The sequence below is a fragment of the Leptopilina boulardi genome, unplaced genomic scaffold, assembly GCF_019393585.1.
Source record: "Leptopilina boulardi isolate dan_hultmark-lab unplaced genomic scaffold, ZJU_Lbou_2.1 LbouV2_333, whole genome shotgun sequence".
Lineage (NCBI taxonomy): Eukaryota > Metazoa > Arthropoda > Insecta > Hymenoptera > Figitidae > Leptopilina > Leptopilina boulardi.
Genome location: NW_026137900.1, coordinates 207,818 through 226,275, shown reverse-complemented (window position 1 = coordinate 226,275; position 18,458 = coordinate 207,818). Strand labels below are relative to the sequence as shown.

Genomic DNA, 18,458 nt, shown 5'->3' with positions numbered 1-18,458 from the left:
TGAAATTCTATAAAGTGAAAATTTTAACTAATGATTTTTAAAACTTATTCGCTAAGAATAATAAATTAATAAAATGAAATTAAGAAAGAGAAAAGTAAAAAATTCAATTTTTAACAAAATTAAAATTATGAAAAAGAAGAAATAAAAGTAAGAGGAAGGTAAAAAATACATTTATAACAAAATAAATATAAAAAATTTTATGAATAAAAAGAAGAAAGTAGAAATAGAAGAAGAATAAGAAATAAAGAAAGAGGAAGGTAAAAATACATTTAGAAGAAAACTAAAATTATGAAAAAGAAGAAATGAAGAAAGAGGAAGGTAAAAAATATATTTATAACAAAATTAAAATTATAAAAAACATAATGAATGAAAAGAAGAAAGTAGAAATAGAAGAAGAATAAGAAATAAAGAAAGAGGAAGGTAAAAATACATTTAGAAGAAAACTAAAATTATGAAAAAGAAGAAAGTAGAAATAAAAGCAGAAATAAAAGTAAGAGGAAGGTAAAAAATACATTTATAACAAAATAAATATAAAAAATTTTATGAATAAAAAGAAGAAAGTAGAAATAGAAGAAGAATAAGAAATAAAGAAAGAGGAAGGTAAAAATACATTTAGAAGAAAACTAAAATTATGAAAAAGAAGAAATGAAGAAAGAGGAAGGTAAAAAATATATTTATAACAAAATTAAAATTATAAAAAACATAATGAATGAAAAGAAGAAAGTAGAAATAGAAGAAGAATAAGAAATAAAAAAAGAGGAAGGTAAAAATACATTTAGAAGAAAACTAAAATTATGAAAAAGAAGAAAGTAGAAATAAAAGAAGAAATAAAAGTAAGAGGAAGGTAAAAAATACATGTATAACAAAATAAATATAAAAAATTTTATGAATAAAAAGAAGAAAGTAGAAATAGAAGAAGAATAAGAAATAAAGAAAGAGGAAGGTAAAAATACATTTAGAAGAAAACTAAAATTATGAAAAAGAAGAAAGTAGAAATAAAAGAAGAAATAAAAGTAAGAGGAAGGTAAAAAATACATTTATAACAAAATAAATATAAAAAATTTTATGAATAAAAAGAAGAAAGTAGAAATAGAAGAAGAATAAGAAATAAAGAAAGAGGAAGGTAAAAATACATTTAGAAGAAAACTAAAATTATGAAAAAGAAGAAATGAAAAAAGAGGAAGGTAAAAAATATATTTATAACAAAATTAAAAGTATAAAAAATTTTATGAATAAAAAGAAGAAAGTAGAAATAGAAGAAGAATAAGAAATAAAGAAAGAGGAAGGTAAAAATACATTTAGAAGAAAACTAAAATTATGAAAAAGAAGAAAGTAGAAATAAAAGAAGAAATTAAGAAAGAGAAAGGTAAAAAATATATTTATAACAAAATTAAAATTATAAGAAACATTATGAATAAAATGAAGAAAGTAGAAATAGAAGAAGAAGAAGAAGAAATATAGAAAGAAGAAGGAAAAAATACATTTAGAAGAAAACTAAAATTAATGAAAAAGATTATATGAAGAAAAAGAAGAAACTATGGAATAGAAGAAGAAGAAGAAGAAATGAAGAAAGAGGATGATGAAAATTTAGAAGAAAACTAAAAATGATGAAAAAGATAATGAATAAAAAAGAAGAAAGTAGAAAGAAGAAGAAGAAGAGATTAAAGATTCTTGTTATTGTTGAAAACAAGTACAAATTGTATCTATTAATAAATTGTAGAGTGCATGAGTTGTGGCACGTGTGCGCGGTTTCGTGGGAACAAAGTCCAAACATAACGGTGTACAAATGTGCCCTGAAGTGGTCAAGAAGCTGAGTCTGTTCTCTCCTGAGAACAGAAGTAGTATATATATATATATAAGTATATATCCAATCAACCATCCAGGGTACCAGGCAATCAGGCCATCCTCCCATTGCGCCAAGAGGTTACGGACCCAAGTCGCAAGGGTCCTCTTCTTCGTTCGTTCCGGATCTCATGTTTTCTAGTCTATATATATATATATATATATATATATATATATATATATATATATATATATATATATATATATATATATATATATATATATACAAGTCGGAACGTTACGAGATAAGAAAACGAAGAAATAGCGCCGAAGCAAATATATAAAGAAAAAAAAGAAGAGATAGCCTTTGTTCTGAAATTTTTTATTTCCCTCCAATTGCTTCACATTGTTTCCCTTATATATACTGCGATGCTGCATATATGCAGAAGCAAAAGAGGCCGCGCTTCTATATATTGTAAATTCATTATCATATATTCCAACCTATACTTATCACTCGATTTATAATTCAAAAATATTCTCTATTTTATACAATGTTTCTAAATTTGAAAAGCAATTGTGAATGTTTTTTTTATGGAATTCTTTTTTTTTAGATCCGAGAATTCCTGTTTCTTCTTTTTTAAACCTTCGAAAAAATAAAATTTACTTTTTTAATAAACAAAGATTTCTTCTTCTTCAATAAAAATTTCTAATATTTAAAATGACTGATAAAATTAATTTTACTATATTTTCTTAATATTATTTATATATCATTTATTTATTTTTTATTTTATTTTTTATTATTGTTTAATAAATTAAATGAAAATTAAAACAATTTTTTGATTTTTTCTTGTGATTAAATATTTAATAAATAAAATTTTCCTGTGAAATTTCTTATATTTAAATTTTATAAATATAGATGCCATGTGTGTATATGATTGTACGGAATATTATGCACACACATACATATATATATATGTAGATATTAGTTTCAAAGACACGTCAGGTGCAATAGTTACAAATTGAAGTACAAGCTCACAGTTAGGAGTGTAAATTTTATTTACGGGATCAGAAAATATAGTACAGTTTCTCTATATGAGAGAAATTATTAATTAAAATAATTGTAATATAATTTTTTTTATTTATTTAAATTAAATTTGAAATTCTTTAAAATTTAATTTTTTTTAAATTTAACAGAATTAATTTAATTCCTTTTTTTAATTATTTACATAGTTCCTCATTTCTTAATTTCTTATTTAATTAATTATAATTTAATATCTCCTTTACTTTTTTTTAAAAAAAAAATTTTTTTTAGTATTTTAAAATTTTTTATTTCTTCTTTTTCACCGTCGATTCAATGTTTCCGCAAAAAATAGAAAAAAAATAGTTGCGGTAATATATTCTCTTTCGAGGCGGAAGAAAAGTATATCCAGAAATTCAAATTGTGGAATAATTAATTAATTAGAGGTACAGGAACTTGTATATAGGCGTGAAGCAAATAAGCAAAAGGTATTCGTATATATATGTATATACATTCACACGCAATTACATCATATTCTTGAATTTAAATTCTAAATTATTCGCAGGAATTTCAATTTTAGACTTAAAAAAAATTCATTTTATTTTCAGTTTTATATATTAAATAAATGAAAAGAATTTTTTTTAAATTTAACTCCAATTTTGACGTATAATAGAAAGTTGAAAAATAAACCCTGAAAATCTTGTGAGGAATTGTTATCCTAGGTCAGGTCAATCGGACAGCATGTGGGCTCTCACGATCCCGATTATAATACTCTTCATCTGAATAATATTTCTATTTAAAGATTCATAGTTTCGATATTTATCTTATACTCATAAATGTAGGTAATTTATTTTATTTTTCTAATGACTAAATTTTTTTTTTTATTTTTTAAATCAAGAAATTTCATTAATTTTGATGAGAGAAAAAAAATTATTTCTTCTTTTTTTTTTTTGCTGCAAATTTTAGTTTTAATATGACTTATGTAAAATTTGTATTTCTTCATTATTTTCTGTTTAAGGAAAGAAAATTACAATTTTTTATATATATATATTTATTAGAGAAAAAAAATGATCCTTAAAAATTGCTTTTGCAGTAAACTCTCTCTCTCTCGTTTACTGAACTTTTCAAGGTTTACTCATATGAGAAAAAACCACCCTGCTGGTATACATTTAAAAATGACTTTCCAATAGGATCAAATTTGTTTAAAGTTTTTATTTTCACATTTATTCCATATAGTTTTTGCCCCGAATTTATTTTTTTCCAAATTTTTCTTGTTTATTTATGTTGTTTTTTTTTTAAATTTCTTTAACAAATTTTTTAATTATTTTTTAGTTTTTAAATTATTAAAAAAAAATTTTTTTAATCATTTTTTTTATTCCTTTCTTATAATCTTTTTTTATTTTCCATTAAAATGTTTTTTTTTTCCTTCTTCTGGTCAATGAAAATTTGTTCCATTGAAGATTATCTTCTTTTTTTTACTAGATTATTTTTTTGGTAGATTCTTATTTAGTAGCTTCTTTTTATTAGCTTCTTTATTTTGAAGAATATCATTAAATTTTTGAACCAAAGGATAAAAATTTTATATACAAAAGGAAAAAAAAAATTAAATCTGGAACAGAGAAAGGTTTCACTTAGCAAAATTTTTTTGATTGTTTCAATTAAATTTTTCCCTATTTTAGTAAAATTTTTCGCTGTTCTAGATAAACATTTTTTTTCCTACTTCTTTATGTTAGATATACATATATATATATATATACAGGTCGACGAGCCTTACATAGTAAAATGGCAAATGCAAAACCATTGCCAATATATTCAAATGAAGTTTCTTATACTCCACATACCGATTCGCGCACTAGCTTGCCAATATATATATATTGTATACAAATAAACTTGGAACGTTACTGGCAAAACAAGGCGAAAATAGAATATAATTTGTAATTACGGTTGGATCGTCGTCGCTTCTTTTTAATTCACCTTACGGGAATTACAGTGTCCGCGTGAGCATGAAATCCACACGAGTTAGCGGTAAATTTACTTTGCATTATTGCATTTTCATTTTTTTTTCTTCTTCTTCTTCTTCTACTGTGTATTATAATGAATGGTCCCGGAAATTTTTTTTTTTTTCCATTAGTATATATCATCAATTATATGAATGTACGATCAAGCCTTTGTTCGATAATATGATTATTATTATTATAGTATTATTATAATTATTATTCACTACCAACGTCTACATTTCTTCGGAGAGAAGAAATTAATTTTTTTTTTTCTTAATAATAAATAATTGAGCTCAAAGATTCTAATCATTAATTATGAACATGAGTTCATAAACGAATATTTTATAACATTTGAAAAAAAATTTATTTAATTTAAATATATATAATCGATTACTTGACTATTTATTAAATAAATATTTCTTTAAATGTAAATAATTTTTATTTGAACTAATAATTTCTGTATTTTAAACAAATATATTTCAAGGTAATAATTATTATTAAATATTTATTTGATAATCGAATATTTGAATTAAATAATTTTTTTTTCTAAAAAAAAAAAACAAAATCTATTTATCATGATATTCCGGTAATTGTTTTGCCGCTATACATCTGTTATTGCGACACTTGTCAGGAGAGAAAGAAGAAGAAGAAAAAAAAAAGAATAAACAGAAAAAAAATTGAAGGAAGGAAGCATCTAACTTTTATATAGTCGATCATGACTTTCAAGGTTTGCTTGAGTACTCTCTTTATTTTCCAGTTGCAGTGCACGCGGTACCGCTTTAAAAAAAAAAAAAAAATAATAAAAATAAAATAGAAAAAGAAAAAAAATGAGGAGTCTGCTCAAAAGCCGTAAGAAAATAATCATTGCCACCCCTTCCCATTATTATATATATATATATATATATATATATCTACGTCTCTCCCTCATCATCACATCGTGGTGTGAAGTCTTTCCTTTTCTCGCTATCTCTCTCTCTCTTTCTTTCTTTCTTCCTGAGAAATTCTCAGGTGCACGAGATATTCTCCAGCAAACAGGTGTCACGCTCGGCTGAACCAGCATGACATTCCAGATTACTGGTGCCGCGCGTCTTCCTGGAGGAGCATTGCCCCAAGTTGTCTATTATAGAATCGCGTAATTACTTTTTTTATAAATATATATATATATATATATATATATATATATATATATATATATATTCTTTGATAATACACACATTTTGTCGCTCATTAATTAATTAGAGTGTCGACAGAAAAAAAAGTGGAAAATATTATGGAATCCTCTCAATTTTATTTGATTCTTTTCTCTAAATTTTTGAGAATTTGCCACTCAGAGAAATGGTATATTTGCCTCCCAGCCTACTAACTCATTTATTTGTTGCAAATATATTTTATTTCATTTAAATAAAAAATTTATTTGAGCCAAAGAAAAATTTATTTATGACAAATAAAATTTCTATTTACGCCAAATAAATAAGTTAATAGGCTCTGAGACAAATATTTGTTTATTTAATTCAAATATATATTTTATTTGATTCAAATAAATTATTTCTCTGCGGGTGTGTTCCTTAGCAACCGTTGCTATGAATTTCTTTTTCCTTAGTAACAGTTGCTATAAGGATATTTTTTCCATAGCGACGATTGCTAAGGATTTTGTTTCCTTAGCGATGGTTACTAACACAGAAAATTAAAAGGCATTAAAATTTATTTATTATTTTAATTCAATTTTGCTTATTTTAATACCAAAATAGATTAAAATAATAAGCGTTGCAGCTTATTTTAATGCCTTTTAATTTTCTGTGAAGGCTTTTTTTCCCTAGTGAAATTTTTTTTCCGTTGTTACGGATTTCTTTTTCCTTAAAAAAAATCCTTAGCAACCATCATTAAGGGAAAAAACCCTTAGCAACCGTCGCTAAGGAAAAGAAAAAACCTTAGCCACCGTCACTATAAGGGAAAAAGAAATTCTTAGCAATCCTCCTTAGCTATCACAGAAAATTAAAAGGCATTAAAATAAGCTGCAACGCTTCTTATTTTTATCCTTATTTTAATCAATTTTGGTATTAAAATAAGCAAAATTGGATTAAAATAATAAGCGTCGCAGCTTATTTTAATGCCTTTTAATACTTATTTTTAGTAAAATATTACTATTTGATTTAGTAATATTTTGTTTATTAAAGTTTTAGTAAAAAATTAATAAAAATTATAATTCACTAATTTTTAATAAAATATTAAAAAAAAAATTTTTTTTTTTTATTTTTAAATTAAAATATTATTGATTGTGTAATATAGTGAATTGTATGTCATCGCATTAATGAGATGGCTTTCGATGGTCAGCTTTTACTTTTATATATATGTATAAAAAAAATTATCTATTTCCAATTGAATATCCAAGTTCAGGGTCAATAAAGTCCAATGCACTCAGCTAAACTCTAATTAAATATTTACTTTACTTTGCTAACATCTTTAGTAAATTTACTATTTACAAGTGGATATTCTCTCTGCCGACGATAATTACTCGGCTAGTGTCTTTTTTCTTCTACCGAATTATAACGAATGTGTCAGAATTTATATATATATATACAATTAGGGTTCTTCACAGAAAATTAAAAGGCATTAAAATAAGCTGCAACGCTTCTTATTTTAATCCAATTTTGCTTATTTTAATCCATTTTGGTATTAAAATAAGCAAAATTGGATTAAAATTAGAAGCGTTGCAGCTTATTTTAATGCCTTTTAATTTTCTGTGTTTTCATAACGGATTTTAAGATTAGCAAATAATTTCTTATTAAAGTTACTGTCGTTATTTTTATTTATTTTTATATATATATATATATATATATATATATATATATATATATATATATCGAAATTCATCTATATGTTAAATTCTTACTAAAAATCATAATTTGTTAATTAATAAAGTAATTATTTTATATTTTAAATTAATTTACATTTTGCATTCACAGAAAATTAAAAGGCATTATTAAAATAAGCTGCAACGCTTATTATTTTAATCCAATTTTGCTTATTTTAATCCATTTTGGTATTAAAATAAGCAAAATTGGATTGAAATAATAAGCGTTGCAGCTTATTTTAATACCTTATAATTTTCTGTGCTATTTTATTATTTTACCAATATTTGATATTTATAATTAAAAAAAAAAAAAAAAAAAAATTGTTTACACTTTTCTGTTTTTTGTCCCTAAAATACTGAAGGGTTGATTATACTCTATAAATTTCACTCTTCTTCTGTTTCTTCTGGTATAGCCCTTAACGGCGCGAGCAAAATATATTTATATAACAAGAAGAAAAGCAAAAGTGCGTAAGGAAAATATACGGGGGGAGGGGGGGCATTCTTCCTCAAGTGTTTTAGAAAAAAATTAAAAGTTATTAAATTGCCTTGAAATTTTGGTGTAAATTACTGTTCTACATCCAGAGAAAAGATATATATATATATATATATATATATATATATATATATATATTCACAGAAAATTATAAGGTATTAAAATAAGCTGCAACGCTTATTATTTTAATCCAATTTTGCTTATTTTAATATACCAAAATGGATTAAAATAAGCAAAATTGGATTAAAAAAATAAGCGTTGCAGCTTAATAATGCTTTTTAATTTTCTGTATTTGCCTCAAAGCCAAATAAATATTTATTTGTTGTTTACAATTTAATTTTATTAATTTACAATTTTTGTTTGTTTACAATTTTTTACAATTGTTTACAATTTTTAAAAAGTTGAAAAAAATTTAATAAATTTGTATAATTTTTGACTGTAACGTTTGAAGAAGAATGCCCCATATATACAACAAGTAACTTCTTCTTCTTCTTCTGGTACTTCTTCACTTCTTTTCTCTTCTACTGTAAGGTCGCTACCCTTGGAGCGGTAGCAAGGTCAACCGCAAGATCGTTGGATCGCAGAACGCTCCTGTCTGTCTCTCTCTCTCTCTCTCTCATTCTCTCTCTTAAAGATGCTCTCTCCCGTGTCAGAGAGACAGTCAAGAGACACACTCTATATTGAATCGCGGTGAATAACACACACATACACATACATATAATCTCGTTATTGTAAGGTGCAATAAGAGGGTGAAGAAAAAGAAGAAGAAGAAGAAGAAAAGTGAGAAAAAGATATTGTGATTGTGTATATATCTTTGTGCAACGAGAAGAAAATCATTTTAACACGAGTGTGTGTATCTTATTTTCTTTCATTGTCTCAAAAAAAAATACAATATTTTCAAAAATAGTACCAATTTTTTTTTTTTTTTTTTGTCATAGAAAATGGAATCATTGAGATTATGAAATAAAAGATTCTGAATTCAGATCAAAATATGTAAGTTTATCATATTTTTAATTTATCACTTTTTTATAACTATTTTTATTTATTTTATTAATTAATATATATTAATAAATAAATAAACTTATATATATTTATTACATATATATAATTTAATATTTTTTCTCTTGTATATATTCATTTCAAAAAAGAATGTATAATTATAATTTCAGAAGTAAATATTTCTTCTTCTTTTATATATATTTGCTTCTTTTTTTTGCTCAGTTCAAGTAAATATTGATTTATTCGATTATTTGAATCAAAGAAATTTTTCTCAGTGTAATAATAATAGTAATAATAGTAAATATAATAAATTAAGAATATATAGTATTACAAAATAATTGTTACCATTTTTGGTATAGAGAAAAAAAATTCTTTTTTTTTTGAAATACATTTCTCTTGTTTTTTTTTTTTTTTGTTTCATTAAAAATATTCGTATGTATTTATTTCATTATTTAATTTCTGATGCAATTATACATTGATTGGTAGATAAAGAAAATAATAATGGTTCCAGGACCACGAAAGGCTGCGCTTACACAATGCTCTTAAGTCTCATATGTGCCCACTATTCGACCATCACCGACTTTTGAAATTGACTCACTATCTTGGAATTTTCATTATTTTTTTCTATATAACAATAAACAATTATAGAAAAAATCAAAAAAAAAAAAATCTATTTTTTGTATTATTATTGATAAACCACTATAGGAGTTATATCGGAGAAAATAATGATTGACAATTGAATTTTATTCCTTTTTGATTTGTATAAAGTTTTCTTTTTTTTAATTTTATTATTTTATTATTAATAATTTAAAAAATTTATTACTTTTGTTTATTTAATTTATTTTGTTAAATAATATTTATTATAACAAATATTTACTTAAATATAAGAAATATTTCAGAAGAAGAAGAAGAAGGAATTATATTTCTTCAATATAATATTGAAAAGTTATAAATTTTAATTTTTTTTCTAGTTGAAATATATATTTTATATTTATACTCTATATTTAAATACTATAAAAGAAGGAAATTATCCATAAAATCTCTCTAATTAATTCAAAGTCAATGGACAATTAATTATATACAATCTTCTTTATATATTTATACATTTTTTTTTTTTTTTTTTTTTTTTATCGTCAATGAAGAAAAATGCATTGAAAATTATAAATAATTTATTCCTAAGTACCGTTAATATAATCATAAATCGTTGAGTCTCGTAAATTTTGTTGGAAATCACTTTTCTTCGCCTGGGAAATTAATTACTAATTCAAACATCGTTAGTTTGATATAATAAAGTTTCATGAAGGAGTTAATAACAAGCTAAATTGCACGCACGACTAGAGATATAATTATTAATTTGTTAACTGTGCGTGCAAGATGATTATTTCATTTTCCCATTAGTTACCTATATCAATTCATATAATATATATATTTATAATACTTTGTCAAAGCCATAGCTTCTTATTTCAAAACTAAAAAAAATCTCTTCTTTTTTTTAACAAAATCAATTTTCTCTTGTTTTTAAAAAAAAAATTATAATAATTTTTTTACAAGTAAATAAAAAAAAAAATTGTATATATAAAACAAGATATGATATATATATATATATATTATATAAAAAGTGGCAAACCATTTGAAATTAAATGTATTGCCTAAAAAAGGCTTTCGCTGGAGTTCAGAAGGAGTCTGAATGAAACGATATATAACGGGATTGGGAACGGTCCATAGTCAATGTCCAGTATTAGCTTCACAATTCTTTGAATCTTCATTCGGGAAAAAGTGAAGCAGACTCTTTTATATCATTGGCGAGTCACGATGAGCTCTTGCCCTAAATTGCAAAATATTGTCTCTCTAATTTAAACCACAGAAGAATATAAACAAATCAATTTTTTTTTTTTTTTTTTTTGAAAAGAATTTAAAATAATTATAAAAATTATTTAAATAAATAATAATAATTTTTATTTATAAACGCAGGACAAGCCCGTCACAATAATAAATTAATTAATTCTTTTTTGTATATATAAAATATAAAAATAATTTTTTGGAAATAAAATTAATAGCAAAATTCTTTTTTTTTCTAAATTTAAAGACTGTTTCATAATAAATTTTTCTTTTTGTATTTTTTTGTATAACAAATAAAATTTTTATTTACGCCAAATAAATTATCTATAGTAAACTCTGAGACAAATATATATCTTTTCTCTGGTTGAACGTTATTTTATTATCTGTTGTCAAAAAAAAAAAAAAAAAAAATTGGAATTTGAAGAAAAAATCATTTTAAAAGAAAAAAAATGAGCCAATTAGTGCTAAATATATTGATGATTGTGGGCCCAATCGAATCAGGTACCGTAATAAGTCAGCAATAAGTGTGTCGAGAAGTGAACAAACATGACAAGATAAACGTAACTGTTCTCCTCTGTTAAAATCTTCTCAAACCCGCCACTTTAAAATAAAATATAGATTTTATAATTACCTAATATATAGAAATAAAATTAAGAAGTTAAAAAAAATTTTTATTTTAATTTAAAAGAAAGAAATTTATCAATATTTATTTGCTTCAAATAAATTTTATTTGCATTAAAAAAAAAAATAATAAAAAAAAAACATAATCACAAAAAAGTAGTAAAATTTTTGGAAATTGTAAATTATAAATATAAAAATATGTTAAATGGGAAAAAATTGATTAAACGCGGCCTAATTAAAAAAAAAAGGAATTGAATGGAAAGTAATTTCCTGAGTTAGAGAGAGAGAAGATGCGAGTGATTGAAGTAACAATAAAGTTAATAAGAAAATAATAGGTAATGTTAGTATATAATTTTGTAGGCACAAGACAAGTGTATATGTGTGTGTGTGTTTGCGTATGCTTTTCAAGTGGGCAGACAGTTGAAAGTTTATTTAACTATTTTATGTTTTCTGCATCCAGAGAAAAGATATATATATTTATCTCAGAGCCAATATAAACATTTATTTGTTTCAAATAAATAATTTGTTGTTTCAAATAAATAATTTTTTGTTTTGAATAAAAATTTTATTTGACTGAAATAAAAATTTTATTTCCGCTAAATAAAGCTTTATATTTATGCTAAATAAATATTATTTTTAAAACAAATAAATATAGTTATTATAAACTCAGAGACAAATATATTTTTATTAACTTGAAATAAATTTTTTATTTCTCTCAAATAAATGCTAATAAAATATTTCTATTTGTACATACATATAATATCAGTTATAATATTTTCCTTTAATAAATATAAAAAAAAGAGTTATTATATCTCAAAGATTTCTGCTACTGGCAAATCAGGTATATATCTAAATTATTAATAGCATTTCTATATTCTCCAACAAATATAATATATTAAAACTTAGGTAGGTATACACTTGTTATGAGAATGTTTGCACTTAATCACTTAACAAAATTATTATACCATTTGATCCATGAGTTCAATTTAACATTACAGTTAGTATCATTCAATGAAAACCTGAATGCATCTAGCGGATTCTATATATATATATATATATATATAAAAGATTGCCACTTTTTTTTATCCGCGTTTTATTCGAAAATTCCATTAAACGATATCTTTGAAAAGAAAACGCGTCACAATTTCTCAAGTTTCTGATGTTGCGTTCAAATAAAAATAAGGCCACGATTAATGTCTACAATATTTTTAAAAATATAATTAAATTCTAAAATTAGAATTAAATTTAATTAAATTTAGATTCTAAAAATGAATTATAATTTTCATTAAGATAAATTTTATTTGTTCGAATTATTTATTTTGCAGAATTTTCATTAAAATCGACAGAAAGATTTCGGTGCGATTTTTAATAGTAACCAATCACAATTTTATAAAAAAATTTTTATTGGCTAATTTTAAAAATCGCTGCGAAATTTTTCTGCCAATTGCGCTTGTTTGGTCATTTACAATTTCGGACAAATATGAAAATTCTATTAATTAGAAATTCTTTTAAAATGATTTTTAAGATTTTTCGGTTAAATATAAATTCTGTAGTATGAAAAATTATAATAATTTAATAATTGATGATTTATTAACAATAATATTAAAAGTCTTTGATTTATTTTGAATTAAATAATTTTTTTTCAGTGATATAATTAAGAACACAAAGTATTTATTTTTCTTCTTCTTGACAATTTTCAGTTTCTTAGAAAAATAATAAAGAAAACCTCTGTTTTTTTTTTTTAAATCCCCCATATAATATATTTTTCAATTAAATTTTATCTTTCCAGAGTGAAGATACCCTTCTATTATATTAGGGAAATAATATTTATCTTTGTAAGATTTTGCAATTATCCAAAGCGGAAATTGAATTTCAAGTTGACTCCCCAGGAATTATTAAGATAATCCTCGCGCGCTGATGTTGATAATAGAAAAAACAGTAAATAAAAAAAAAGCTTAAAATCGAAAAAAAAAAATTAAATAGAATGAGAAAAAGAAGAGATAATTTTTTTACTTGAGAATAAAATATTTGGCGTCTAATTTTTTTTTTTAATTAAAATTTTCGCATTTGAAATATAAATTTTCATTTCTAATAAATTCGATACACTGTCTATAAATCTAATAAAACGATTCACAGTTGCGGCTATAAGTATATATAGGGATGGTAAAAAAAAAGTATAATGAGCTAACGGTAATGATTGCTGATTATTTCTCATGATTCTATACAACGCAATGTTTCTTTATTAATAAAAGAGCAGGCTCAATAGTTAATCTTTGATTTTGTTTATTCACAGAAGATCAAATGATGCACTTGATCATTCCTCTCTCCCTTTAATTCCCCTTCACTATTTAATTTTGAAATTCAGGGAATTTGGTTTTAATTATTTAGAAAAAAAAAAATCACGAAATTAAGAATTTATATATTGAAATAAAATTAATGATCTGTACTCATCTCTTTTATATAATATTGAAAGCTTTAGGAAAATATTCTGAAAACTAATTTCTCGGTGGGGTAATCCGCATTCTCTAATTGCAAAGAGTCAATCTTACATGACCCATGACTTCTTGCACATTATCAGAAGATATAAAATATTATATATACGCTCAAAAATCCCTTTTGCAATTAAGATTTTTTTCGCTTTCTCTGGGTTTGTGATTTTTTTTTTAATTTTCTCTTTTTTTATTAGTGATTTAGTGCTTGACATAAGGAAACTTGCAAAGGAGGCTTTCTCTTTGCTTTGTCTCTCACATTTGTTGTATTTTTTGTTTTTGTTTTAAGGGATAATAAATATTTATATTTTTTTTCTTTAAATCAATAATTTCTTTTTTCAAATCAATTTTTGCTTAAAATAATTAAAAAATTGTGTTAATATAAAAAAAAATTGTCACAGAAAATTAAAAGGCATTAAAATAAACAGCAACGCTTCTTATTTTATAATCCAATTTTGCTTATTTTAATACCAAAATGGATAAAAATAAGAAGCGTTGCAGCTTATTTTAATGCCTTTTAATTTTCTGTGATAAAATTAATATGTAAATTAAAATAATAATTAATTTTAAAATAAATAAATATTAATTTATAATTATAGTAATAATTTATTAATTAAATAAAAATTAAATAGATTATATGAATTTTTTAATTTTTATGATAAAAATTAAAATGAAAATAATTTAAAAAAGATGATAAATATCCTTAATACTAATTTTTTTGGAAATGTGCAATGACCCCTATTTTGATGTGTGCGGCTACGTAATATTCTATATCAGAGAATTCGAAAAAAAGAGGGGGTAAATTACAAAAGGAAAAAAAAAAAAACCGGTCCTAGTTTGGGACCAACGTTCTGCACGGATGTAAAGTTCCAGAGTGATATATAAGAAGGAGTGGTAAAGAGAGGAAAAGAGAGGGTTCGTTGACCAATATGGGCCTTGTTCTCTTGTCTCTCTGGGTCAGTAGACCTACACACGAGGCATGCAAGGAATGAATTCGGTATTACGTATACATATATGAATACAATCGGTAAAACGATTCAAGCGTTCAACACCCACCGTGATTCATTATATATGTATATATATACTCTCCCACACATTCACGTACATACAAGTCACGATATATATATATATGTGAATATTTACGGTTTCAGAAGCAATAAGCTCATTTCAATTATATATTTCATGCATGATCCGAATATTTTACAATCTCTTCATTCATATTGATAAGGAATAAATATATCTTTTTGAAAGAAAGTTCAAATTGTCTTTTGGTTCCGCATTTCATTATTATTTTTTAAGCTGCGAAATTTTCAAAAATATTAGCTCGAGAAAAAAAAAACTATTTTAAATATTTCGTTGAGTTTGCAATGTCATGTTAATTAGTGTCTTCAGTATTATATTTTTATGCTAATTACATTAACTGTTAATGATAATTTTAACGTTATTTTTGTTAATTAACACTGGTCCCATAGTTATGTTAATTTTGTAACACTGAAAAAAAAAAAAAAATTTATTCCATTCAAATAATTGGTTATTATTTCTTTGTATTAAATAAATATTTACTTGCATTAAATTAATTATTTGTATAAGTAAATAAATATTAATATATAAATTTTTTATTAAAAAAAAATATTTCTTCAATTCACAATTTTGAAATAAAAGAAGAAATTAAATTAAATAATGTGCGCATTAGAAGATAAAAAAAAAAACGATAATCAATTTTTCGAAGAACTTGCTTTGACACGTGTTTTTAATGATAATTGAAAAAAAAAATTTTTGTATAATATTTTATCGTAATGTTTGTAATATGTATTTGTATAAATTTAATCTATAAGTATATGTGCAAATGTATTAGAAAAATTGTGTTTGGTAAGATTTTGTCGTTTCAATATATAATATATATATATATATATATATGCAAGTGTATGGGGCAACTCTTTATAACTATAGAAAGTTTGAAATATTGACTTGAAAGGGCAAGATTGATTTGACAGATAATAATCATTGAATAAATATGCACGACACGCTTTTTGAATATATTTAAGTCCCCCAAGAACAATGAGCTAGGCCGCCTCTTCGTGTAACATATGCAACATGAGATTAGAACTAGACGCGAGCCAGACTTTTATTACCTAACACCTCTCTCAACGATATAATCTTTATTGCACTTTAAAAAATTATTATTTTTTTATTCACATTTTTCTATATACTAAAGTTTAAACTATTTTGCACTTCTTTTTCTTTATTTATTTTTTAAATACATTTTTTTAAATTTAATTTCGTTTTTTAATTTTCCTTTATTTATAATATTTTTATTAAAATAACAATTGTTTACAATTGAACATATGCTTACTGGATAATATCACACAAATTTAAAAGTATCAAATTGATACCAAAAATATCAAATTGATACAAATTTTTATATCAATTTGATATTTTTGGTATCAATTTGATATCTTTTAAATTAGTATGATAATAAATAAATTAATTATTAAAAATATAATAATTATAATAAAATTTGTTATTGTATTATTAATTTTGTTATTTATTTTTTTTTTTTTTGTAAAATATTATTATATATTTATAATAATTAAATTGCAAGTGGTTAAGAGAAAAATCGGGCTGCATACAAATGGATGATATATGTGTCGTGAGTTCACTAGAATTTGGAGCATGTCATATGTGAATTGACTACAAATATATATCTTCCTAGATCATTAATAAATCATTAGCGAGAAGACGACCGGCACTTGACTTGACATTGGTACCGTGTTAATAGCCATTCAGTTGTAATTTATGTCAAATTATGACAAATATGAAGTTGTTATTTGAAATTATCACATAGAGCAGAAATTTACTAATCAAACTAATTAAAGACTAATATTAATTATATTTATCCTATAATTGACATATATATATAGTTGATATATCTTCATTAATTTTGCCACAATTTTGTCAAATTTCCAATTCGTATTTTTAATTAATAAGTTATTAATTTTTTATTTAATATATCTTACATAACAATTAATTAAATAAATTATATTTATAATTATTAATTATTATAAATATTTAATTGTTATATTGTTAACAAATTTGTTTTTCTCGTTTTTCAGAATATTTCGGTCAAAGATGAAGAAACCACATCGATGCATACTATTGGCATTTATAGTCTGGGTAAACTTGAAAGAATCTTTCAGTTTACCGGTTCCTGAAGATGAGTTGGACACTTCGACAAGATTGCTTGGTTCCAGGTCAGTGGCTACAAGTTTTTTATTTTATTTTTTACAACCGGATGCTTTCATTATTTTAGTACATGTATGCAAATCAAGTTTCGAATATATTTATTCGGGTCAAAGTTGATTTTTTAAACTTGCATGCAAATTGTAAAATAAATTCATAGAGCGTTAATTGTCTTGAGTGAAAGAGACAGAGAGAAATATTTATTATTTTCGAAATCATAAATAGATTAAAAACAAAGAATATATTTATTTTAAAGTCTTTATCTAAAAAAAAAAAAATTATTTTAAACCTAATAAATTATTAATTTACAATTAACGACAATATATTTTAGTCAATTAAATAGGTAAATAAACTAAATTAGATTATTTAATATAAAGGTTGTTGTACGATATTATTAATCAACGTTCAGAATGAAAAAAAGAAAAATTAAACCGTTTTAAATGCTCTTTAAGGAAAATTCAATGACTGTTATGATAATTTATGTAAATATTTTTCAGTAGCCTTTCTCTTTTGCATTAATTTATTGTCACGCAAGGCCAGTAGGTAGATGCTTCCATATAAATCGATCCATGAATCTGATGATAGTTATGATGCAATGATTAAAATGACAAGAGTATATCGACCTCTGAAATACTATTACGATATCAAAGTCGATAAAATCTCTAATAAGTTTCTTTGCAATCATTTTCTAATCCTTAAATATAAGCCTTTTGCATTTCCAATTATAATAAATTTGTGATTTAATTATAATTTTTAATATTAATTTAATATAATTAAACAACATTTTTTGTGTGTACAGTGTTGTAACATCCGTTTCAATTGTTACGGGAGGCGAAAAAAATGGTGGAAGAATGTCACAAAGCAGAAAAGTTATTTCTGGACTTGATCTTCCACCATCACCAGGTGGACTTTTGCGACCCGATAGATTTCAATTTTATACTCTTAACAAGAATGGAGAAGTTGTCACTAAGCAGATGACGGAAAAGGAAATTCAAACACTTATTGCTGCTGGTGGTGGTCATTTTCCTACGGAAATCCATGAAACTCAAACGGCTGGCGATGTACCAACTTCCGGCATGAAGGTTTATAAAAAATTTTCATAAACAAATAATTTTTTTGTTCTTGTTTC

At 23.6% G+C, this 18,458-nt stretch overlaps 2 protein-coding genes across 4 annotated transcripts in view; one reads left to right on the top strand and one right to left on the bottom strand.

The window, feature by feature from the left end:
* LOC127285460 (tubulin alpha-1 chain-like) overlaps positions 1-18,458 on the bottom strand; it is a 47,184-nt gene that overhangs the window by 18,452 nt on the left and 10,274 nt on the right. The gene's annotated exons all lie outside the window — the stretch shown is intronic.
* LOC127285451 (serine-rich adhesin for platelets) overlaps positions 1-18,458 on the top strand; it is a 43,775-nt gene that overhangs the window by 16,956 nt on the left and 8,361 nt on the right. For all 3 annotated transcript variants that reach the window (XM_051311474.1, XM_051311472.1, XM_051311473.1), the window contains 2 exons: positions 17,203-17,340; positions 18,129-18,411. In XM_051311474.1, coding sequence (XP_051167431.1) covers positions 17,219-17,340; positions 18,129-18,411 — 405 coding nt within the window. In that variant the 5' untranslated portion in view covers positions 17,203-17,218. The remainder of the gene's footprint in view (positions 1-17,202; positions 17,341-18,128; positions 18,412-18,458) is intronic.